The sequence below is a fragment of the Hippopotamus amphibius genome, chromosome 6 (genome assembly GCF_030028045.1).
Source record: "Hippopotamus amphibius kiboko isolate mHipAmp2 chromosome 6, mHipAmp2.hap2, whole genome shotgun sequence".
NCBI lineage: Eukaryota > Metazoa > Chordata > Mammalia > Artiodactyla > Hippopotamidae > Hippopotamus > Hippopotamus amphibius.
In genome coordinates this window covers 44144807-44171429 of record NC_080191.1, presented here as the reverse complement: position 1 = coordinate 44171429, position 26623 = coordinate 44144807, and the positions used below count along the sequence as shown (strand labels likewise).

Here is a 26623-nt window from a genome sequence, read left to right as displayed (position 1 = left end):
CCCTGCAACGCCTGCTATCCGCATGTCATCCCCTTTGGTAACCGTAAGTTTGCTTTCTATGTCTGTGAATCTATTTCTCTTTTGTAAATGCATTCATGTGTATCATTTTTTTAAGATTCCATTTACAAATTCTGTCATATTATATTTGTCTTTCTCTGACTTACTTCACTTAGTATGATAACCTCTAGGTCCATCCATGTTGTTGCAAATGGCATTATTTCATTCTTTTTTATGGCTAATATTCCATTGTGTATATATGCCACATCTTCTTTATCCATTCACTTGTCGATGGACATTTAGGTTGCTTCCATGTCTTGGCTATTGTCAAATAGTTATGAACATTGCCCATATCTTTTCAAATTAGATTTTTCTCTAAATATATTCCCAGGAGTGGGATTGCTGGATCATATGGTAACTCTTTTTTTAGTTTTTTAAGGAATTTCCATACTGTTTTCCACAGTGGCTGTACCAATTTACATTCCCATCAGCAGTGAAGGAGGGTTCCTTTTTCTCCATACCTTCTCTAGCATTTATTATTTGTAAACTTTTTGATGATGGCCATTCTGATCTGTGTGAGGTGATACCTCGTAATTTTGATTTGCATTTTCTCTAATAATTAGTGATGTTGAGCATCTTCGTCTGTTGGCCATCATTTATGGGCTTTGATCATGACCATACAGTTTATACAAACCTCACTCATAGCAAAAAAATCAGTTTGTCAAAGTAAGAAGTAATCAGGAACTAAAATATTCATTCACAATTGCCCAACCATATAAAATTGAAAGGGAGAGTGGTGAGATTAGAGGCTAACGTGAGTCAGTAGGTATCCCATCCCCCAGATTGTTGGTGTCCTACCTGGAATAGATTAGTATATAAGAGTGTTGGTGTCCTACCTGGAAAAGATTAGTATATAAGAGAGAGAGGCAGTGTTAGGATACAGCCAAAGGTGAGGCATGGGGGAAGTCAGTAACGTAAGGAGAACAGACTCCTTACCGCCATTCCTTCTTTCATCAACATTAGTTTACCTTGGTTTTATAGAATTTGCCTACTTTCTCAATTCATTTTTCTATGTCTCTAAAACGTTTCTAAATAACAGGATCACTATCTTATATGAAAACTTTGATGTCCAATCATCACTCACTAAATGAAGTCTATCCCCTTTATTCAATAGGCGAGATTCCTGCCAACCAGTCCTGACTGACTTTTCCAGGCGTGTTCCCACTGCCACCCCTAGGAACCTCATTTTGTCATCCGCAGGGCCGCACATTGTCTCAGGCAGGTTCAGGTGCAGATAGCAATGTAAGCAGAAGGAGGTTCAGCACAGGATATGAAGATCATTGGAAAAGCTCTGGGAACGGGTCCAAGGTGAACTCCCAGGAGTGATTCCCAAGAGACCAGCTCAGACCTGGCTCACCAAGGGAGCCGTTATCTCTTCTGCAAGCAGAAAGCTGGCACCCAGATTTGGACTCCAAGACCACATTGCCTCAGCTGTGTAGCTTACCCACAAAATAAGTGCCATTGGTCCTGTCTACCATCTCCACAAAAGTAGGGACTGGACACTGAGACTGCTGTTACCACTCCTACTGATGTGCCTCGACAGTCAGACTTAACCACCAGAACCAGCTGAGCGTAGACGCAGGTCCTCAGCTAAGTGTAGGTGCACAGCTTTTCAAACCTGGAGGCTCAAGTGTACGGGAGTCTAGGAAATGTGGTTTCCAGCCCCCAGCCACTCACTCGCAGCACGCCCTGCAAGGCGGTGTGACTGGGGCTGTCAGAGGCAACGCACACCATCTGTCATACACGTGGCTCAGTATTCCCAACACACAGGCGCCTCGCTCTCTTCTTTACGCCTTTGCTCTTGCTCTTTTGTCTAGTTGGAATGTGTTTCATATCCTTCTCTATGTAGCAAACCCATCAAGGTCCAGCTCACTTGTCATCCTGCTATGTCATGTTTTCCCCAATATCATTCCCTCCTGGCCCCCATGAGAATTTACCCTCTGTTTTAAAATGTGTCTTATTACCATTTTCTTGTACCTGTCTTCTATTCCATAGAATTCCTTACAGACAAGGAATAGATTCATTTTATCTCTTAGCTAACTTACTGGCATCTCCAAAGCCAATAAAGGCCTAGTTCCTATCCTCAAGGAGGGCAGGTCTTAGTAGGGGAGACAGATGGGCAAATTAGGGAGTGGCTAAACTGCAAAGGAGCGGGTAACCCACTCTCGAGGGGAGAGCGCATGGAGATAAAAGGGTCAAAGAGGCTTTGTAAAAAAATTGTCTCCATCCTGGCGTCTTTAGTGCCTAGATTAGTGCTTGGTGTATAGCATCCTTAATAAAGGAGACTAGGCTGGAACGGAGTGAAGTGATTTTTTTGAATGAACTTTTGTCTCTACTTAAAAGCTCTCTATTAATAATGATACTTTAACATTACTTGTTTCTTAATAGCATAGAGTAAACCTGAATCCTCTAGAGCTTAGTGTGTTTAAACTGTTTCTTTTCTTCCTGTAACTCATTCCTTTAATAAAATAATGTTAATTGCATGCCTACCGTGTGTCAGATCTAGTGCTCGGTACCTAGACCCTGTGGATCCGCTGAGCTGTGGCCTCTATTTTATAGTCTAGGTCCTGTGTCTAGTGGGACATGCAGTCGCTAAAAAAATAACTACACAAAAACAAGTACTGGTGCTATGAAAGAAAAGTGCAGGTTTCCTTGAGAGTGAATAATAGGAGGTGTAAGCAGAATCAGAGGGTCAGGAAAGGTTTGCTTTCCTGAAGAAATGGCAATGAACCTGAGCCCCAAATAAGATGGGAAAAGAGTAAGTAAAAAGTAACCTAGTGGTTCTTCTGTCTCTTATTTTTCATAGCAACCAAAAGAGTTTTTTCCTTTTAACTCTTCCCCCTTTGTCCATCAGCTCCAGCATTCATTTGGTTGCCAATATACTTAGAATTCAAGGAAATAAATTCCAATTTCAACACACAGGGAAGCGTTTCAAAAAATGACTTGTATAATGAGGTGAAAATAACCATTATCTTTGTGGGAAGTTTTGTTTTGTTTTTATATAAATTTATTTATTTACTTTTATTTATTGGCTGTGTTGGGTCTCTGTTGCTGTGTGCGGGCTTTCTCTAGTTACGGAGAGTGGGGGGCTACTCTTCCTTGAGGCGCGAGGGCTTCTCATTGCAGTGGCTTCTCTTGTTGTGGAGCACAGGCTCTAGGCGCATGGGCTTCGGTAGCTGTGGCATGTGAGCTCAGTAGTTGTGGCTCTAGGGCTTAGTTGCTCCTTGGCATGTGGAATCTTCCTGGATCAAGGATTGAACCTGTGTCTCTGCATTGGCAGGTGGATTCTTAACCACTGTGCTACCAAGGAAGCCCTATGTGGGAAGTTTTGTTTAGTATTTTCAAGCTACTTCTTAAGGAAAATTTTCATAAAGGTTAGAGAATTATGGTCCTATAGACAAATGCTTTTAAATTCTCCAGGGTCTTTCCCTCCCTCACTTGTTTCATAAAGATGGGTGATCCCGCCCCCTTTTTTTAATGTGTCTGTGAATGTTATGTGTTGTCACACTGTGTCAGATTCCCAAGCATCTGGCTTTGCCTGGCACCAAGGTTGGCCTTGTACAAAGAGATCTGCATGGATTTGGCTCCGGCCCACCAGGAGCTTACAGAAATGGCAGGGGGAGGGGGTTTCCATGTGTAGAATACACAAAGCATTAAATGAAACAACTTAAAAACCATTTGAATTAACCTAAGAATGGATGCTAGAGCATAAATAGATTGAGAGTAAGTACATTTTACTAGGAAAGCAAGAAGGAAGGACATTCGTCGCAGGGAATGGAGGCAACATTAAAGAAAGCCCATGTGGACAGGGCAGGCCCAGGGGAATTATCTTGTCCTCCTTTGATCACCGTGGAAATCTTCCGAAGCTGTCTGCTTAGAACGGAGGAGAATTTGCAGGCTGTTGCTGAAAGCAGTCCTCTGCCACAAGACTACCAAATGATCCCCTTTGCCACTGCAGTGTCTTTAGGACATTCTACACATTTTAGTGCTCTCTGAATGAAGCATTCACGTTGCCATTCAACATGTTTAGTTTGGGGGTGCATTCTAAGTCAAATCATACAAGAAGCTATTTGTGGCATGCAGCAGCTGCAGAAAGAGGAGGCTGTTTTTGGGGAGCGGGGTGGGGAAGGGGAGTGGTGAGGTTAAACAGTTTGAGTGAAGCTAGAACGTTCAGAATATAGAGTTATCGTTGCTGATGGGCGGTTGTGATTGTATTGACAAGAGGGAGAGGAAGGCTGCTGATCGAAGAAGTGAATTTTATCCTGTTTCAACATGGGGCATCCTGCTGGAACTAGCGCTCCAGAGATGCTCTGGGGGTTATTTTGATGGCGAACGTAATATATTGTCTGGAGTCTGTGGCTGGTTCCTCTATACAGTGGGGTGCCAGTGGTGAGCATTTCTCTTCAGAAAGTAGTTATAATAAAATAATTTAATTCCAGTCAGAGTGAAGCTGATTGTACATGAACATCAAGGCAAGTATTGCAAAGTGCAGTCATTTTAGGACTGCCCTCGATAGCCTACATGTATACTTAATTAAAAACAGTTTGCTATGAGAATTGATTGTAGCAGCTTCATTTGAACTTTGTTTTATCACATAATGATGTGTGTGGATTGCCACTCACAAAGAGATAGGTGTTCAGATGAGGTGATAAAAATGGATGGAGCGGAGTCTTCTGAGAGCTGCTCTACAACTTGAGAGAGGTTTGGGAAACTATTTGGCATTGTAAGACCTTAATCTGTTTTATTTTCTCCCCAAATGTCTTTCTTTTTCTTAGTTCTGTTTGAGGAAAACATTGCGTACATCTTTGTTATCAAATTCCTATAGTGATTTCTACTCCCTTGACCTTTCTTCTTTAGAGAAAAAAAGCACACACACACACAAAATAAGCAGCGGACCAAATTATGAAATATTCACACCTGTCTTTATATTTCCAGGCTTCATATTTTTGGCTGCGTGTTGGAAATTTTGTTAGGCACATGAAGGAGACTGCTGATCTTAATCCTTCCTAAAATTATTATATTTGCTAAGATGTGAAGAATTTCTTTCTTTTTTTCTTTTTTTCTGCTGTCTGTTTCAAACTGCCATGATGCTGATGCAGAGGAGCTGCGCATATCATTTTTTTACAGAGCCAGTGGCTAGCTATTACCTAGCATTAGCATTCTTGTTTTGATTACCATTGATTTTTCTCAGATTCTATGTGGGCCTAATTATGTGGGCTCTGCAATCACCATGCTTCCCTTCCCTTCCAGCTGTGTCCTATTGTATTGTCCTCTAGCACCAGGGAATGCCCACAAGCCTGGAGACACTTGTGCAGCAGCAGTTCAGAAATCCACATTGTGAAATCCTTGCTTTAGAAAGATTAGGTTACGAGAATCTAGAGATACTGAACATAATGTCTCTATACAATAATCAATGTTTTTCTTCCTGTCTCTTGCTGTCATTTGTTGTTTACTTATTTAAATTTTCTCTCTCTGAATTGAAAAGAAAAATTGGTGGAAGTATATGAAAAATTGAGTTTATAGGCAGGTTTTATTTATTTCAAAAGTCTGTGACTGCCTAACTTAAGTTCTATACTTTCTAGACTAAGTCTGAATATCATTTTATGCCAGGCTGACCTTCCTTTGCTCCTGCTGTAACACCTCCAGATAATTATAAAACCTTCACAGCACTCATGCTTAATAAGGAGTTATGGTTTCTCTGAAGAATTCTTTTGCTGTTTATTCAGTGCTTTAGGATAATGTAATTTTTTTTCATAAAACCTAACGCGAATCAGATAAATGTTATTCTTGCCTAGATCAACTTTTACCGTTACTAGAAAACCAAATACAGTTGGAGACATTTAACTATAAGTATTGCTGTCAGTTCATCAGCAAATCAAAGCAGTCTGTCTTAATTTGTCTAATTATCATTTTGCATGTGAACCAGCTGGCCTCTTAACAAAAGCAGTTGATCACATCAGCTTATTAATTGTAACCTTCATCTTAACCATATGTGAAACAATATAAGAAATCACAGAAAATAGAAGAAAAGCTGAATAGTTCATGGAACTGTTCCATTGCTTGCAAAATGTAGGGCTCAAGTGATTCTTTTCTCTAAATCTTCATATTTATTGATCATTAATTGGGAAGAACTTAGGCAATGATAAATCTGATTTTCCCTCGTTTGTTTAAAATTATTTTTTGGTATTCGTGAACAATATGGTTTCAGAATCATCTCTCCAAATGGAAACACACTCCTTTGGATTCCTTTGTTATAAGATTTTGCCTTTTGGTTGTAAATTGATATGGACCTCTTTTTTTTTTAGTCCTAGTTATTCACGTGTAGCTGCCCCCTTATTGATTCAGAAGTGCTTTCTATAACTTAAGGGTGCTTCCTTAATCTGAGCTTGGTTGCAGATACGAGGGAGTTTATGAATATTCACAACTCTTCCTGGAGGTATGAGATCAACTTTGTCTAAATTGAGGCTCAAAAAGGGCACAGAGATTATAGAGTATGGTGTTCCTTTGGTAGAAGAAGAGGAGGAAACTCTTTTGAGACATGACCATGAATGGGAGTGTGTTAAACCTTTTCCCCAAGCTTTTCTGTCAAGAGACAGCAGCAGGAACCCTTTTCCTGTACCAGTGTCTCACTGAGCAGACAGCGTCCCCCTGTAGGTGGCAACCTTAGACTTTGTCAGTTTTCCCCTGGCAGTCTTGATGAGGAAGTATCCTTTGCTCTCAGTTTTTTTCTAGGTAGAAAATTCTTCTCAAGTGTAGATTCTTTGTAGGTTTTGTAAAACCATCGGTCAAGCAGGTCCTTAATATTGTCCAATTTGAAAAATAAAAGAGAGCCCAGAATATAAAGCACCTTAGCTAATCACATGACTCTCTTAGATTTCCAAGATCATCACATTATACTCTGGCTTTTCATTCCACAGTGAGATTTTTTTTTTCTTCCCTGAAGATTTAGAAGAAAGATTGCATTGATTTTTTTTTTCTTTTCAAATTAAAAAAATTATTTCCCTTTAAATTATTTTTATTCTAAAAGGATATAATTATGTTAAATTTAAATAGCCCAGAAAATATATTTTTATTTCCAAGTGATTGAAAATTATTCTCTTCTGTAAGATGTGCTAGACCTTTAATATGTATTCAGAAAATATGTTTTGACTGACAATTTTGGGAAAGGTAAACTGAGTTAGCTTAATTGAACTAGTTGATATGTTGCTCTACTCATATACATTATTTCTCTCCTGAAATGGGCAATTATATACCTAATAGAGGCTGAATAAAATGAATTAGATGAATCAGGACACTCAGGTGGATGGATTAGGACTATACAACGTGAAGAATAATTAGTACAAGACGCTTATTTATATTCAGGAAAATCATTTGTTCTCTTTCTGCAAGACAGACATAGTTCACTTTGGAGAAAGTTATCCTTGAAGTAAAATGACAGATATTTTTGAGATAAAGAGTTATGAAATCTCTGTCAAGGAATGCTTAAGGAAGGTTCATGCTTGAATTGTAGCTTAAAAAAATGAATAGGCGCATGCCAGGTGGGTACGTCAGGGATCCGGCATCCCTGTGGAAGAATAGCAAAGGCATAGAGGGAGACATGAGGCTGGATGGTGGGAGCTCCCGCCCCATCAGCCCTCTGCAGCGAAGGCAGGGCAGCGTGGTGTGTTGAAAACTGGAGCACAAGATGGAGCATTAGCTTGGCTGCTGGGTAGCTCAGTGATCTGCGGCAGGTCACTCTGTGGATGTTCTTTAGGGCTCTTTTCAGCTCTCACGTTCTCAAAGCCTGTGATATCCCCCTTTTCCAGTTTGCCCTTGCTGTATCCCTGCCCACCAGGATTTCCAATCTCAGGGTCTGTTCCCTTCACGGAGCTCTCGCCTGTCTGCCCCACCTTGCGTCTGTGGTCTCAGGCAGCCTCTGGGTTGTCACATTCCCTGCTTTAGACAGACAGTGTGTCCTGCCATCCCTGCAGGCAGGGTGGAACTTTGAATGCTCAGTCAGCAGGGCTCCCTTTGTGTTTTGGACTTTTGATGGGCTTTTTTTTTTTTTTTTTTTTCTTTCTTTCAAAGCATGCTTTCTGTCTGCCTCGCCTTTTATTTGTTCAACATTTGTCACATGAATATTGTGACTTGACTAAACTAGTCACAGTGATAGCAGACGTTTTGAAATTGACCGAGCAGATGGTAGCAATGGTTTCAGATTAAATTATTAACTAGGATCCACAGCAGAAGCCTTTAGCTTCAACACATGCAGAGAAAAGGGTATTTCCTAGCATCAGAATTAACTGGCAAAGTGGATGCCAGATCAAGTTCCTTCTAAAGAACTGATACATTATCATCTCTTAAGGTTTCCCTTTCTACCCCCAGCCACTCCCCCGACCAGATATCGATGAGAAGAGAGATTTCCATTTGTCTTGTTTTCAACATGCCACATGATTCATCATTACAGATTAATTCAGAAGCAGAAAAAAGAAAAGACTATTGTACTAATGAAGTTCTAGAATACTGGTGGTTTTTAATGCACTTTTATGAAATAACATGATTCATGGGACAGTTAAAGTAATTCTTCATGAGCATCTGCCACAGACATATTTGCATCTCTACAATCGTGTGTGTGTCTGTGTCTGTGTCTTTGTGGTCTCTGTGTATGTGTGTTTAACCTTATTATTCTACTGTTAAACGCATAAGATTATACCCAGTGTATATTCAAATTTCTCCATTTGTCTAAAAGGCCTTTCTTTATAGCTGGTTTATCTAAAACTAGCATCCTAGCCAGGATCACACATCTGGTTGTGGTGTTTCTTAAATCTCTTTTAATCAAGTACATTCTGTGTATTGTTATTATTTCATTGATTTATTGGAGAGGCTAGATCAACAGAATGTTCCACTTTTTAGTTTGAATGATTGTTTTTTTTTTTTTTTCCTCTACCTCTAGGTCTTGTGTTTCTTGTAAACTGGAAACATTTAACTTGTCAAAAATGTTTAACTCGAATTTACCATGGGTGATGTTTATACTTGATATTTCATCACATCAGAGCCCACACGACACCAGTTGTCCTGGTAGCACCTGCTGGATTTAGGGAGATGGAAGGCTGGTCCTTCCATTGTGCAATTGCTCTGATAGTCCTCTTACATGGCTGCTCTTCAGTAATGGCATATACCACTGACAAGTAAATCAAACAAAAGTTTTCAGTGTTTAAGATCTTAGACCAAAGAGATGAAGAGTAGTAATTTGTAAGAAAAATGCCTGATATGAAAAATGAGATCAATTCTTTAGTTAACAACGGACCAACTCATCTTTCAGTTTTTAATCCATTAAGTGCCAAACAGCAAGAACCTATAGTCGATTCAATTTGTCTTGAATAATAGAAAGTATATTTTTCCATCTGTTGTATCAAATACTTAAGGTTATTTTTTAATATCATAAATTACCATTTTATTAACAAATGAATTTAATTGTAGATTTTTTTAAAAATCCCTTAATTGTGAAATTTTGTGTATCTGAAATTCAGCTTTATCTGGGCCTGGTGTATTTTATTTGGCAGCCCTGTTTTTAAAATTTACTCTCTTATTTGTACATTTATTGATTATATTGATTATATTAATTCATCTGCCTGTGTTATTAATTTTCTTTGAAGCTTCAATAATGATTGCTATTTTCGTAGATAGGAATTACAGACTGTATATTATTTCTCTCAATATGCAAATATTTATAAAAACATGAAACATAATTCTCACTTCCAAAAGTTAAAGTTATGGGAAGACTTTGTTCCTTAATAAACAGAAGTTAGGCCTAAGCTTCCTGTAAGTCTGTTACTAAAGCGTTGTTATGAATGTTTATTAAGGAGATTATGTTGCTAGCTAATTTTTATAAATTTCTAAAATCTCTTACTACTAAGTGTGTACGTTTAATTTTATAGGCCTCTGGGCTTGTATAGGATGCTTTTGCTATGATATTTTCCAATCCAGTGAGTCTGAAAAGCACAAGAATGAATGGGTGTGTCTGTGGATTTAAATGTTGTTTTTCAAATATTTTAACCATGCATAAAGTTAATCAGTACACCTAAATTAATTTAGTCATGTACCATTTTCTATTTCAGATGTTAAGCTTGATTTTTAAAAATAGCGTAAAACACATCAATAGTCAGTAAAAGTACCATTTATAGATAGGGTTGGGCTGAGAAATTTTATATTTTCAAGAGCTAAATTCCTTTGAGATGTGCTTAAATTATCATTTAGAATCTGGAGCTCTGACGAGAGCTCCATTACACCTGACTTTTCTTTCCCTTGCCTCGCCTTCCCATCTTCGATGAAGATCCCACGGTGATCTTTATTGATTATACAGTCCATTTTCAATTGACCTAGGACTCAAATTGTATGTAATTCAAAATGCATATGTATATTCTATGACATAATCATGCCTTGCTTCTCCTTATAACTCTTGTGTTTAGTATTTGAAAATATTTCTTTTTACTCAATACTTTTAAACAAAGTTTGTGAAAGTTTTGGATTCCAAATAAAAACTTTTAATGCCCTAACTTCATTTAACGCACCTAGGAAGGCCTGAAGTGTAAATGGGGAGGGGGAAGGGAAGAATTTGAGGGGGGTGGAGGCCTATTCCTTGGACAGCTCTGTTGTTAAGAAGCTTTTAGGGCTTCCTAGGTGGTGCAGTGGTTAAGAATCCGCCTGCCAATGCAGAGGTCACGGGTTCGATCCCAGCTCCAGGAAGATCCCACATGCCGTGGAGCAACGAAGCCCGTGTGCCACAAAAAAATAAAAATAAATAAATAAATAAATAAATAAATAAATAAAAGAAGCTTTTAGGTTTACACATGCAATCTTTTGTCCTTAATAATAAGAATAAAGGTATATTTTAAGGTTTACTACAAATGAAAATATGAGTGGTAATAGGGTCATTTATTAGCAGCTAAGGTCTAATTTTAAAAATTTCATATGTTAAGTATATAATGGTTCCTGAAACATAATACACACTGTTAAAGACGGGCTGCTAAGACCAAGGGTGTTATGGAAAAACAACCCTTCTTGAGAATTCGTTCTGACCTCCTTGCTGTTGGTGTGATTTGCTGTACCGGGTCTCCACGTTCTCTCTCTCCCTCCAGTCAAGCCCACTTAAGCCCCTCAAACACACTCTTCACCTACACTCGTGCTCTCTTTGCAATCCCACAGTGGCCGTACAGCTTCCTCTCAAAAACTCCTTCAGTGACTCCCTGGCCAGCCAACTGAATTCCACCCCCTTATGACAAGCAAGGCCCTTCAGGGTTAGACCCCTGCTGCCCTCTCCACCTCCTCTGCCACCTTTCTCCATTTTTCCATAAGCTTACCCCACAGTGTTTGCAGGTCTCTGCGTGTCCCAGGACTGGGCTTTACCAGGAAGTCCCCTCGTAGCCTCTGTTCCCTCCTAGCCGTGTCTTCTAAGTGAGGTCGTGAGGCGACGTAGCCAGAAAGATACTGCTAAGGCCGATGTCAGACGGCATCCTGCCTGTGATTTCTGCTGGAAGTTTTATGGTTTCTTACATTCAAGTCTTTTATCCGTTTTGAGTTGTTTTTTTGTGTCATGTGAGAGGGTGGTCTAGTTTCATTCTTTTGCATGTGGGTCTCTAGTTTTCCCAACACCATTAAGTGCCCGTCAACAGATGAATGGATAAAGTAGATATGGGGTGTGTGTGTGTATCTATCTGTGTGTATGTATGCGTGTATATGTGTGTGTACACACACACACACACAGCCATACAAAAATATGAAATTTTGCCATTGGCAACAGCATGGGTGGACCTTGAGGGTATCATGCTGCATGAAATAAGTCAGATGAAGAAAGCCAAATACTGTATGATTTCAGTCATATGTGGAATGTAAATAAATAAATAAAATAAACAGAAAAATAAACAAAAACACACAGATACAAGAGACCAGAGTAGTGGTTACCAGAAGGGTTGGGGGTGGGAGGAGGGCAAAATGGATAAAGGGGGCCAACCGTTCGGTGATGGATGAGAACTAAACGTTTGGTGGTGAGTGGGTTGAAGTTCAGACAGAAGTTTAAATATAATATCATACACATAAAACCTATGTAATACTAGAAAGCAATCTTTAAAAAAGCTAAAGTGGCTACCAGTAACTGAAAATATGTCTGGATTTGCTTGAATTCTTCTCCAGGGAGCAATACTGTGACAGTGTTTCCTGACCCACTACCTCAAATTATGACGCAGGGTCTAAAGCTAAATGCATTAACTTTCAAACGCAAATAAAAAACTAGTTTACAAAAAATAAATTTAAGTGAGCTGCAAGCCCTTTGTTATCTCTCCAGTTAACATCATGGTCTTATCTCTCTTGCTCTACTTATTCATTACTTTATTATTTTTATCTGTTTGGGTGTGTCGTCCCCACTGGACTGTGACCTTCCTAAGATAGTCAGTGACCATGTTGGATTTACTTTTAACCTGGATGCCTAACACAGGGCAGCTAATAAGTGCTCGATGTAAAATTGCTGACTGGTGGAACATAAATGCGTATTCACAGTTAAAATCTTCAGAATGTGTATTACTTTGCAAAATATTCTTCTGTCTCTTTGCTGGTATGTTATATATCTGCTCCTGAGAAGTAGCCAGATAACTGATTAGAAATAATCAGATGATTCAGTGAAAGATTAAGCAGAAATGTTGGAATTTTATGAATGAGGATGCCAATATTTGTACAATAGTAGTAGTAATAGAATTTCAAAATTCTGGACCAAGATAAGCTGCCAGGATTATTCAGCTGACATTAGAGCATATTTTTTGAGTAATATTTGACAGTATTTTTAGAGGATAATGATTTACTCTTAAATATTTTTATTTATGGGCTCTATTAAGGACTTCTGTAAAGCTACATTAACTTGAATGTACTAACTGAAGATTTTTACTCTTAGATATTTTTATTAGTTATGGGCTTTAATAAAGACTTTGGTGTAAGATATCTTAACTTGAATGTAGTAACTAAAGATATCTTTGCAAAACTTAATATGCGCTAATGAAAGGAATCAAGGCACACAGATTCTCATCTTAGCTCTGACAAGCTTTAGCATCTAGATCTCAGTTTTCTCATTTTTAATTAGCATTTAAATGTACCTACTTGGTTCATCGAAAAATTGACTGTCAGCTCTAATAGAAATGAGAAAGTTCTTGATAAGCAGCTAATTTAAGTAGACTGGCTTAAATTAGATGTTCAGCTTCCGATACTGTGAGATTTAAGTAGAGGTTAGCTGGATTGAGCTGGAGGACAGACCAATGAAAGACAGCAGATCGAGGTGAAGACTGAGCGGGATGTTTAAAGGCAGCAGCTTCATCCAGCAGTCTGCTTCTCTTTCTCTAAAGGTTCAAAGAGTAAATATGTATGGCTTTGCAGGGCATATAGTCTTTGACGCAGCTACTCAGCTCTGCAGTTGTGTGCAGCCTGAGAGCAGCGAGGACAATAGATGAACGCCTGGGCATAGTGCTGTTCCTTCACAACCTTATTATTGAACACGGAAATCTGAGTCTCATATAATTTCACGTCATGAGATATTATTCTTTTAATTTTTTCCAACTATCTATAAAGGGACCAGCTGGATTTGGCCCAAGGGCCATAATTTGCTGACTCCTGCCTCACACCAGCAAAATCATTAAGGTTTGAAGGGGGCAATGAGTAAGTAGCATAGGACGAAAGTTTAACGACTGGCTCTTGGAAGTTTGCTTAGAGTTTGTCAGAATCCAGAGAAGGGACTTCCTAGGTGGCGCAGTGGTTAAGAATCCACCTGCCAATGCAGGGGACCCAGGTTCAAGCCTTGCTCCGGGAAGATCCCACATGCTGCAGAGTAACTAAGCCCGTGAACCACAACTATTGAGCCTGTGTGCCACAACTACTGAAGCCCATGCACCTAGAGCCCGTGCTCTGCAATGAGGAGCCCGCGCACTACAATGAAGAGTAGCCCCCACTTGGCACAACTAGAGAAAGCCCGTACGCAGCAACGAAGACCCAACGCATCCAATAAACAAATAAAATAAATAAATTTAGAAAAAAGAAAAAGAAAGTGACGGCATACATTTATTTAAAAAAAAAAAAGAATCCAGAGAAGGAGCAGTGAGATGTAGGAAAGGAACTAGTGGTTTGCAGTGTTGATGAAGAACAGCTCCAGAACTGGGTCATTATCAGCATATGATTAAAAAGATAACTAGAAAGATGTGGAGAGAGAAAAAGACGATTTGAACTGGTTAGCAATTCATGGTGACCACTGGGGTTTTTTTTTTTTTTTTTTTTTTAGAGTGATTCTTATTATTACATTTATTTATTTATTTATTTATTATGTTGGGTCTTCATTGCTGCATGCGGGTTTTCTCTACTTGTGGTGAGTGGGGGCTACTCTTTGATGTGGTGCATGGCCTTCTCATTGTGGTGGCTTCTGTTGCAGAACACAGGCTCTAGGCGTGCAAGCTTCAGTAGTTGTGGCACATGGGCTCAATAGTCGTGGCTTGCGAGCTCTAGAGTGCAGGCTCAGTAGTTGTGGTACATGGGCTTAGTTGCTCTGCAGCATGTGGGATCTTCCCGGCCCAGGGATCAAACCCGTGTCCCCTGCAATGGCAGGCGGATTCTCAACCACTGCGCCACCAGGGAAGGCCCCACTGGGAATTTTTTTTTAAATGATAAGCGATAGAATTTTAGGCAGGAGGAAAGATAATTTGTGCATCAAAACTGGCAGTGATAGGTTTAGAGCATTCATTCATGGAGCTGGCAGTTTAACTCTGGGGCAAGACAGCGGTGAGGTTTTGAAGTTCATTTCCCTTCACAATAAAAGGCATGACTGTCTCTTTATTAAGCTTAAGGCTGCTTAGCTGTTTCTTCAGATTTTTATTCATATCTCTAACAAATACTTATATATGCTTACCACTTACCAAGGACTGTTCCAAGAACCTTGTCAATAATAACTGTTTAAATTCTCATAGTTACCTTGTAATATAATGTTACTACCTCCATTTTACAGATGAGAAAACCAAGGTATGGAGAGGTCATTTCTCTAGTAATTGACCAGTATCCTGTGTGGGATGGCTCAGAGCTGAGCACTTCACTCCTATGCTATACTGTCAAGTCTTCCATGTCTGGGATATTAGAACTTTAAAAAAAAATTGTTGCTACTGACATAGAGCTAAAGTTAGAATAAGACGTACCATGAGTGTATGTATTTTCTATTAAATATATAAATGGAACCATTGAAAAATACTAGACACTTCGGTAAAACCATGGCTCTCCATAAACTGTGACATCCAGGCAAATGCAAATTATAAGACGAAAACACATCCTCATTCTCATGCTTCTATGCAGGATGTAAAGTAAGAGATGAGAAAATCATTGGGGAAATCTTTATAATTAAAATACTCTTTCCAAACACAATATGTAACACAATAAATACCATACTTATGTGGTTCCTTCCTGAAGCTCTGGACTTAGAAAGTTAGGTTGCAGCGTGGAATAATGCATAGAGGACAGTGTGCCCGGGGACGTGGGGTGGAAGTCTGCTTTCTACCCCTAGACTCACCACTGACCACTATGTAACCACATAGTGGCATTCTTTACACAACTCAGACCACTTAATATCAGGTTTAATTGAATGAGAAAGGAAATTAGTGCATGTGTGGCTCTTACCAGAGTTCATTTTCTTAGAGCCCTTCTCTAACTAGTCCTGGTGGATTGGATATGTCTCCCATCCCAGGAAACATATCTCCCTCTTTAAAGTGAGAGCCAGTGGGATTCACTGGACAGATTCTTGTTTTGTTGCCTTTGCCTCCTTCAGGTTTTTATTCACACTGCGCTTTTTCAGTGAGCTCTACCCTGACTTCTGTTTAATACTACAGCCGGGCCACTTCCCTTCCTCCCAAACTCCTTTTATCCTGTCCAGCTTTTTCGTTGTCCATGCCACTTACCACCTTCTAATATGCCACATGACTGTGGTTTATTGTCAAGTAATGTAAGCTCCAAGAGGGATCTCAAATGAGTGGCACCTAGTATGTGCTCAATGTTTATCTTTGAATGAATGAATCAGTGTTCCAATGCCATTGTTGTATACATGGAAGACCATGTGCTGTTTCCAGTTGGAAGTCTGCACGGGAGCATTCAACCTCAGAAACTTGTGAGTTGAGAATTGAATAGGAATGCTTCCAGCCAGAACCCGCTACTACCTGTCTGAGTGCAGTGAGCTGAGAGGCAGCTCTGGAAGCTGGGCGAGGTCTGACTTTGCACACTCATTTCAGGCAACTATATAATTTAACTTACACTCACAGTCATTTCTCATTTGCCATCTGGCTGTGGCTAATTACCTTTAAATAAAGCTCTGTGTGGGATGAAAGAACACAAATCGGAAATCCGTGATAATATGTATGGCGATAGGATAATATGTGTGTTTTGGTTTTGGTTTGTTTGCTTCGCTTTTGTTGTTGTTCAGAAAATAAGATTAAGGAGGAAAAATGATTTGAGGAGGAATCGTTCCAAAGTTTTCCCTAGAGGGAGCCCCTTATATAAATTTTATTCTTTGACTAAGAGCTTTTGTTATAAACTAAATGTTTTGAATTAGTAGGTTATTACATTTTTCCATTCAGTTCTAAGTCTGGCCCAAAGCTATGAAATAAGAGGTTGTCTAATGTGTTTCAAAAACTGTTCTGCCATGAGGTGGAATTGGGGAGAGATGTGAGGAGCGTTCTTTTCCTTTGTCCCTTTTCATAATATTTTTTGCTTTGTTTTCTTTACCCTTTTGTTCCTGTCCATTTACCCCAGAGTATATTTTTCTAGTGCCTGCTTCTACCACATTTCTGATTCTTCTCTATTTGGGTTTCCCCAGTTCTCTATGGTTAATTGCAAATGGGCAAAAGAACCAGAACTCAGTACATTCAAGTTAAAGACAAACTCAAATAATGTTTGTTAGAAATTATTCCTCTTCTCTCTCGTGGGGGGTGTTTGATGTGGAATTTTAAAAACCTGGCGCTTAGATGATAATTAAATTTAAAATACAGTTTTAAATGATTAAGGTACTGTATCATCTAATTTCTCCTTTGGAGTGGGAAAAGTTGAGGGTTTCTTTTGTGGGGTGGGGTGGGAGAGTTGTGGCAGCTAGATGCAAACAGGATCACTGGTTGGAACAATGACAGTGCTATTCTCAATCACTGGCAAGAAAAAAAAACTGGGTGAGAAGACAGGGCGTTTGAATTTGCACGAAAATGCCACCAAGTCATCATTTACCACTCCTTGGAGATTCTATTGTAAAGTTTTACTGCCTGCAAACGTTCCTTTGGTGTGGGAGGCAGAGCCTGGGGGCGTGGTTGGGGAAACAATAGTTTGGCTCTTTTTTCCCCCCAAATCAGTTCAAATGCCTGACTTAACTAGGGAGTCAAAGAATCAACAGACTGGCTCTAAGACTTGTTGGCTCCAGTAAAAAGATCTGGATGTTCACAGTGGCCCAGTGAAACTGGGGAACACATTTGCTTCACCTCGACTTCCATAAGGAAAATCTGCACTATTTTTATGGACTCCAGAGAGGAGCAACTTCTGATCTATTGGAAAGAAAACTGAGTAATTGAAGCACCAAGGCAGAAAGACCGATGTGGCTATCATGCAAATAAGAACTGTGATCGGCTTTCTCTTTTCTTTCTGTTGTCACTGGCTGCTCTCAGCCTTAAAGATTAGTTTCAGTGGGAGCGTTTCAGGTTCAAGGTTTGTTAATGGTTTGTAACTGCCTGACAATAAGCTCAACCTCCAAGTTACAACACCCCAGGCAGATGGTTAAGAATTTTGAGACCAGAGGAAGACAGTTCGAATCTGGAGCTGAAGGATGCCACTTGTCACCTGTTTGCTGGACTGAGCTTTTAATGTGATTCAAATTTCTAAGCCCTATGTAGACATCCTGGAAATGGTGGTCTTCATTAATACAAAGATCAAGGCTTTAATTAAACTTTTTAAGAAGAAAAGTAAGTAGTTTCTTTTTTCCCCCACTACAGGCGTGCGTGTGTGTGTGTGTGTGTGTTTTATGTACTGCTTCATTCTTTTGAGTGACAGAATTAAGAGTGTGAAATAGCATAATTGCCATGAATTAAACTCCATTCTATACCAAGTTGTTCAAATACCTCAGACTTTTGTAACTCTAGGGCAGAATTATGTGATTTTTTAGTATGTCTTATTTATTTATGGTTGGGATCTGAGGTGAATTCACTTCTTTTCTGCTTCTCAAAAGAAGTCCTTTGAAGCAGAGGGGAAAAAAACCCCTTGTATTTACTTTGTGTCCGCCCTGATGTACAGTGTATGGTTTTTTGATTCTTTGGCTAAATATATGAGGAGCCTCTGTGTAATGTATCACATATTTTTGGTGGGGATTATCCTCTAAAACCCCCTGGCACTCTGTTAGGTATTTAAGAGCTTAAGGACAGACTCTGTCTAGACTGATCCGTCATTGTAAAGTACACAGCTTTTGTGATGTGGCTTCATTGTGTACTTACCATTGGTTTAAATTTCTTTAATCCAGGTGCTCCTTCATTCTTTGGAAAGTATAATTTTTATAAATACACAGTTTTGTTTTTACATAGTTGTTGATTTATTTTATTTTACTTTAGTTTTCGGACCAATGGATTTAAACTGGATAAATGGGCCATGGGCAGGAGCACTGGTAAGAGAAACTGGAGAAAGCGTATGAACAGCCCTTGGGGCGCGTTTCTGCAGCTTCCCTGGTGGAAGGCTGTCTTTAGATGGACTGATTAAAGTCTGCCCTGGCAAGAGTGAGATGCACCAGGGGAGAGACGACTGTTCTTTTTTAGGAGCCAGTTGGTAGCTGTATGGTGGGGCTGATGGTGTGATAACACAAACGCTATTACGTGGGTTTGATTTGTAATCGGCGAATAGGAAGAGTTTAAATTTTCACTATTTTCCAACTATGAAGTATGGTAATTCAGTCTTTCAAATAAATAGGCATTAGCACAAAACATTGTGATTAACTATGGCTACTCTTTGGGAGACATGTAGTGAGTCCCACGCTGTACAAGATTCTCAGATACATAACTAAGAGCTAAGTCGGGTCTCTGGATTTTGTAGATTAAGACTGATAGTTCTATGCACCATGCAAAACATTTGTTCCACAGAGGTTACTGGAAATGCCAGGTGCCTAATTTACATGGTGCTTTTAGCAAACATTAAAAGCAGAAAGCACGCAGGACATTTCTGTTTTTAACTTAATGTCTAGTTCTCAGTGTTTATTTCCCCACTTAGAAATTTATGGAGACAGTGGGATGATTTTACAAAAATTTTGTCCAGTTTTATCAAAATATAATTGACATATAGCACTGTATATACATTTAAGGTGTATAGCATATGATTTGACTTGCATATGTCATGAAATGATTCTCACAATAAGTTTAGTGAACATTCATCATCTAATATAGATACAAAATAAAGAGAAAAAATTTTTTCTTTGTGATGAACATTCTGAGGATATACTCTTAACAACTTTTATGTGCAGCTGTGTTCATCATGTTGCACATTATACCCTAAGTACTAATTTATCCTGTAACTGGAGAAGGTGGGATGATTTAGGAAAATAGTTGTTTAAAGGCCGGGTTGTAGAATTCAGTAGCTGTAGAGCAGATGGTACTCCGGGTGAGCACTGACCTCACCCACGCTTTATGGGGTGGCTCATGTTCCCAGGGGCACTGAGAAAGGTCAAGTTCCTCTTCAGCGATGGTACTAAAAGTCAGGGATTCCCTTCAAGTAATTGCACTGCTCTTTATATGTAACTCATATAAAGAATTGCACTGCTCACACCCTTTCTTTATGAGTTATTTCATAAGCTAAGACTTCACATATATTAGTTCATTTTATCTGTATAGTGGCCGTAATAGCTGTGCTATTAGGTACAGAGAGTTAATTTTAAACATGTTCAAATAGAAAGGTTCAATGGTTCATGTATGTCTGTTCATTTTATTCTGAGAATCTACTTTATGGTCTCATTTCCTGGGACGTTATGTTGTAGAAACAAGTATATGCCCTGTGTAGGGGGCATAGGTCAGAGTTAGGGGAGGACTCGCCCCAACTCACAATTGTTGTCTCTGCTCGTTTTACAGGAGTTAGACTTGTCACCCTCAGTAAACGCCTCAGCACAGGGTCGTTCTCAAGCTTCTCTAGTCTCTCCTACGTCTGGCTCACAGCAGCAATTATATAGGAAGTGTTAAAAAATTGTTGTTGAATTTGTGTGGTGCTGTCAGTTTTGTATTGGTACCTCATCTTAGGTTGTGTTGTCAGGAAAAAATGAAATAGACAAAGTGATCCCAGACTGAAACCCTAGAAGGGTAGAGGAAAATTATCACAGAGATGTAGCCTGCCTGTCATTTACCCTCTGAGGTCCTCCTGTCTCTTTTGTGTTGGAAAAATTCAGTTGAATTGGATTATATTGCAAAGAGTCAGTTGCATTGGGATTTCTAAAAATATTTGAATATAAAAGTATTCCATGAAAGTAAGAAATACAGAGAAAATTTTGTAGCCCAAATGGATTTCTAATTTAATTAGATATGCTATTTAAATGTATTACATTGAATGTTTATGCTTAGTTTTTTTAAAATTTAATTCAGTTTATAACAGTGATGTTTTAAAATAATGCTTTGGAGGGGAAAGAATTGGTCCCAACTTGTTAGTAGAAAATTTGTTTTCTGTCTTGACAATCTAACATTTACTAACGCGATGACATAGTACAGTTGAATCACAGATTTTGTCATGGTGGAGTTAAGCAGGAGTTGGAGGTCTTTATCGATTTTGTTAATCATTTTCTAATGTTGCAGTAGAGGGAGGGCCTAAAAAGTTGGGAAGCAATTAACTGAGCAAACACAAAACACAGTGGAGAAAGACCCCTGGGGTCTAAGATTGAATCGTATTCAGAATTCATTTCATTTCTCCCTTGCTGGCCCTTACCTATGGATGTGTTAGGTACCAAGAACCTATCTTGATATAACATGTTTAATTTGACCCCTGAATGTTTCCTGTCTGTCTTTCTACAGCTGTTTCCAACCTAGATGAGGAGAGTCGATGGACTGTCCACTACACTGCTCCATGGCACCAGCAGGAGAACGTGTTCCTTCCCACCACAAGACCCCCCTGCGTAGAGGACCTACACCGCCAAGCCAAGCTCAACCTGAAATCAGTATTGAGGGGTAAGATGGCACCCTGCAAACTTCATGTTCTTAGATTACTGACTGTTAGAATCAAAAGCATAGATTTGGTTGCTATTTGTAAAAGAAGACTATTTATAATGAGCATATAGTATGCTGTGTCTTTATAAGGTATCACAAATACTCAAGCTAATACATGCCTAATATGTTCTGGTCTCTGTAGAGAGCTGCCTATTTACAGATATGCAAATATATCCTCAAAGAGCCCACACCAGGTTAGAAACCCTTTAGCATGTTAAAACCACCAGTACTAATTTAATCCAAATAAACCCCTGCTGAGGTGCGAAATTTTACCACTGCCTCGTTAAGATCACTTTAAGTATTCAAAGCAAGTTGTTAAAGCTGGTACCTGCTGATGGTTTGTTCAGTTACTTCAAATTGGGTGGAAAGGGGACCTATTTATAGACTTTGAAGGCGTGCAGAGTGGTTTGATTTATCAGAACAATGTGAAAAATACAAGAGAGGTGCCAAAATTGCTGTATTGCCATTAAAGAAAACGGGTAATCTATGCATAGAGAGAGAAGGACTAGCTGTCAGACTCACAATAGATTTGGTATTCTGAACAGAACTATACAGATGTCTTTTATCATGGCCCAGTTTTTCCTTCCTTTAATCTTTTATAACACTTAGATTATCTCATATGGATCCTGCAGTCTTATGTGTCTTATCTTGCATCTTACAGTCTTGGCATTGGACTGTCCAGAAACGAGAATATTGTTGGGCTCCCTTTTTCATTTAGCCTAAGTAACCTGTATGTTTAGTGACTACAAGCTTAAATGAGAAGAATCACATTAGTTGGGCTCCTCTGTTTGGGCTTGGAGTTGTACTTTGACCTTTGTTGCCTTCATGGCGTGCCTAAATCCAATTAAAATTTCTTCTAGATCCCTTCAGTTCCTAGTGATGTGTCTTCCGTAAATTTTGACTAAGAGCTTCTCTACTTATAGCTCACCTTCCTCCACCAACGAATTAATAAGAATATTAAATGGCACGGTTCCCAGGACAAACCCCTGAGGCAGTGCCATTGTTAACGTTGCTCTTGTTGCTCTGAAGACAGAACGCTGCAAGGTCCGCCTTGTAGAGAATGCCTTGGGGAAGGTATGTGTGAGTTTGAATATTCGGGCCCAGTGGTTTTTTGATCACTCTCCAGGAAATTGTGCTTCACTACCTCTTTCATGTATTTTCAAGTACCAGATCAGAGCTTCTCTTTTCTGCCCTTAGAACACTGAGCATCTATATATAGATTGTTCTGATTTTATTTTCTTTTGGACTGTTCGGTAGATAGCTATAAAATATCATCACCACTGGTTTTGCCTACACTTAGATTTTATTTTGAAAAGGTAAATGCTTCAGTGACTGCTTAAATGCCCTAAAATCATTCATTGAAGGGATTTACTATTAATAAAATTAATGTTTGGAAAATTCTTCGAGCTCAACTTTTAAAGTCTGGATTTAAATGCTTCTTAAGAGATTTTAGATAGTCGATAACTTGAAGAACAGTGGTTGAGAAAGATGAAACCAGGAAGAACATCTGAGTCCTTTTGTTCCCCACTTATTTACTTTTAATCAGCTGTTACAGAACTTCACATACCACTTCCCCTACATCGTGGTAGCAACCTGAAATAAACACAACACGAATGCAAAGTATTTATTGTCTCATCAGTGAAGATTAAAGAGAAAAAATCCAGTCCCTGACTATATGGCACTATTAAAGTATGATGTTATATAAGATTATCAGTCTAAGTTAATTTGACCTCAACATTCTTTGCTTAAAAATATGGAAAGGTAGGTCATTATTCACAATGAGTAATCTAATATTTTGTTCCTCCTGTTCTTACTGTGACTTTGTCCATTGTTTTAAGGAAGGAATCCTATCCTTGATTGTTAAACAGATTGGTGATTTTTCATAACCATTAAACGCTCATTGTCCGAACTGTTCTGTCAGTTTTTGTGAGGAGCTCACTCCGCTCCCCTCTTGAGGACCATAAAATACAGAGGGAAATGATACAGTGAGTAATAATAAATTAATAGCTAAGTGTTTTGTAAACATTTGCTTATGTTAAAGTAATGCAGAAATACTTGCTGGTCAGTAGAATGATTGAGGATGGCATAGGTTTACTGAAAATGCTTTATGAAAAAGCTAAGCTTGAGTTAGTACTTAAACGTCAGTAATAGGCACTCCTTAATACGTATTTAAGAATCAATTCTGTGCTATGCCAGGAGTTTTTAAATGAAGAGACAAAAGGTCATGGGTCCCCAGCTTTAAAGAGCGGGACTTGCTGTCTGGTGTCAAGATTGAAGTAAACAGACAGTCATGTAATGGAGATGTGTATGAGGTACACTGGGCACGTGGGGGAGAGCTCAGTCAGCCAGAAGAGCACTGGGAAGAGCACTCTCCTCTTCCCCCTTTGGAAAGGAGGTGGGCTTTCATGGTGTGTCAGATGGCATGTGGAGTGCCTGGAGCAGGTGGCTTCCATTCTGGTCCAAATAAAGCAGGTATCTTTTGTATTTGTTGTTGGGGGCTCGCCTCTGGAGAAATGGATAGAATTTAGTGGCCATGCTCTTGGATCAAATGGTTTGGTTTTGTTATATTTAGTTACTAGAGATTTAGGTTATGACTTTTAATTGCTAACAACAACACAAACACGTAACCATATTTAAAAAGGGTGTTTTGGGACTTCCCTGACAGTCCAGTAGTTAAGACTTCCGCTTCCACTGCAGGGGGCGTGGGTTCCATCCCTGGTTCGGGAACGAAGATCCCGGATGCCAGAAAATAAAAAGAGCATTTTGATATTTGGTTCAACAGGACATCTGGCGAGTAATGAAGAGTGAATTTTACCGAATTTCTAGAAGAATTCTACCCTTTTAATCTCCTTAGTTGTTTGAATCCTTCATGAACTTCATCAGAGTTAGTTGTGCCGATGAGTATTCTTTAAGTAAATTTTTATGTGGGTAGTTTTCAGGTATGTTAAAAGTTAAAAGGGCCACAGTTTGGTGGTAAAGGGGGAATTGAGGGATGGGGTGGACTTGCTGAGTCTCAATGAAAGGTTCAGATTTTATTTCTTCACAACCTGTAGGCCTCATTCGACAATTATAAGATTATTAAAGGCTGAAACAAAAACATGTTATTTTTAAGGCTTTATCCCCCAAAAGCCCAAGTTAGGAGAGAGAAACATACTTCCTGACATTATGTTTAACAGGCAATTTGGTTATTGCATCTCTGTAACTGCTGCCTGAATTAGTTCACAGAGCATCTGTTGTTGGTATCAGATACGTTGTCTAGTCATAGCTCTCTTTCCTGAAGAAATACGTTTTAGCAGGTCAGCCTGCTCTGTGGCTCTAGAATTAGAAGTGTGAGCACAGGGAGGAAGGTTGGATCTGGCCTGTGTTAATTCAGAGTCATGAAGGTTATATTTATTATATCTGGTGAGATAAGAATTGAGGATTTACATTGTAAAGAAATGACTGTTTGTACCAAGTGATTTAAAACAATAGTGTGTGTGTGTGTGTGTGTTTAGACCAACCTGTTTAACATTAAAGAGTCGTATACCTTTCTTAAAATTATGGACAAGGTTTCCAAGTAGCTGGTTTCAGTAGAAACCAGCCAGGTTTCTCTGACAGTTCCTGACACACGGACTCTAAGGGTCACTGCATCTGCCTTTCATTGTCAAGAAACCATCTACTAGTTCCCTTTTGACCTGGACAAGTAAGTCTGTTCTGGGGAAGGCTGTGGGGTCTCTCTGAATTTGATGAGGGGGCTTGGTGGTCTCATCTGTCTGCGTTGGCTGCATGGGTCCCTGGGATATCCTTGTGGTTTTGTCTATAGAGTGTCCTCTTGGGGGTCCTATAACATTTTTTACAGAACTTTCTGGAAGGCACCTTTCTAGGCATGACCTTGGGGATGTTAGCTGAGAGCTCTCTCTCTTGGAATGATACATCTACTCACCACCCAGACGGGCTGAGGACGAACATCTGCTTTGCCCACCTTGTGCTAATGACATTGAATTCTTCCTCTTTTTCTTTTCTGCCACTTTTTAAAAATTATGACATAGAACACAGACAAATACATAAAACATATAGAGTTTAACAAATAATTATAAAGCAAACATCTATGTAACTATTACTCTGGGTCAAAAAATAGAATATGAACTGAACTCCAGAAAGCTGTTCTTGTTTTCTATTAGGAAAAGCCCGGGATTCACGAATAGTGCACAGGTCACATCTAGGTTCACAGCCTGCCTCTGTTATGTACTATGAATATATTATTTGAGTTTAATTTTGAGTTTGTCTCTTTAACATTTTGAGCTTGACTTTTCGTCTGTAAAATAAAGATCATAATATCTGTTTTCATGGGAATAAAACCAACTTATTTATATAAAGGGTCTCAAAGTACCTGCCACTCAGTGTGGAAGCGGTAAGTGTTTGTGGAGGGGAGGGTGCCTTTTAGGTGCAGTGGAATACAGATAGAACTTTCAGGCCTCTTTCCCAAATGGCTGTCATGATTTAGCTGGCACTTTCCCTCCCAGCCATTATGCTCCAGGGATACATAATGGGAAGGAGGGAGAGAGGAACAGAACAAGAGACAGCGTCAGATGAGAGTGACAGTCACAGACCCTTGACACTCAGGTTCATTTCATCCACATGAGCAAGATGCCTTTTCCCCAACTCCCCATCCACCTCTGAAAGCTGCCCAGGATGCTAGAGCCAGAAGGGCCCTCCCTGGTCCTCTGGTTAATAAATTCCCCTTTTCATTCTCTAGGTAAGTAAATCAGAAGTAGTTAAGGGATTAGTTGACAGCTACTTTGCCGTTTATAGATGACTCTGCCGAGAACTCCAAATCAGGTTTCTTGCTCAGCCCATGCTGGCCTGTTTTGATCTCAAATCCCAAGGGCCTATCTCTGATGCCTCTTCAGCTGCCCTCCATTTCCAGAAAGGTCACTGGGACAGGGCTCACTCTGGGAATCCAAAGGCTCAAGGCAGATTTGGTTTCCTCAGCCAATTAATTTAGGAAATAAAAAATAGTCTAAGGTTGGTAGCTTCCCTGTTGCTCATGAAATCTTCTCTTCACGCATTCCTGGGTTCATTAAAGTTCAAATATGTTTAAGAGAAATAAAGAAAGGAAGCTTCATCATGAGACATCATGTGTGACAAACATCTGTAACCATTGTTTCATCCATAGCACTTGGTGCATATTTTTGGGCTATAATAGGTCATTAGTACCTCGGTGGACTTAAAAAAAATAGTAATAAGACACAGGTTATAAAAGGGACAAAGGAAAGAAAGATAAGGGATTTGAAATGTTAAATATACCAGTGATTTAGCACTTGCAGCCAGTTTACTCTTTGCCTAGTTCT

At 39.3% G+C, this 26623-nt stretch overlaps 1 protein-coding gene across 5 annotated transcripts in view; it reads left to right on the top strand.

Moving 5' to 3' along the window:
- NHSL1 (NHS like 1) overlaps positions 1-26623 on the top strand; it is a 241442-nt gene that overhangs the window by 158863 nt on the left and 55956 nt on the right. For all 5 annotated transcript variants that reach the window (XM_057738200.1, XM_057738198.1, XM_057738202.1 and 2 more), the window contains exon 2: positions 21102-21254. In XM_057738200.1, the coding sequence (XP_057594183.1) occupies positions 21102-21254 (153 nt within the window). The remainder of the gene's footprint in view (positions 1-21101; positions 21255-26623) is intronic.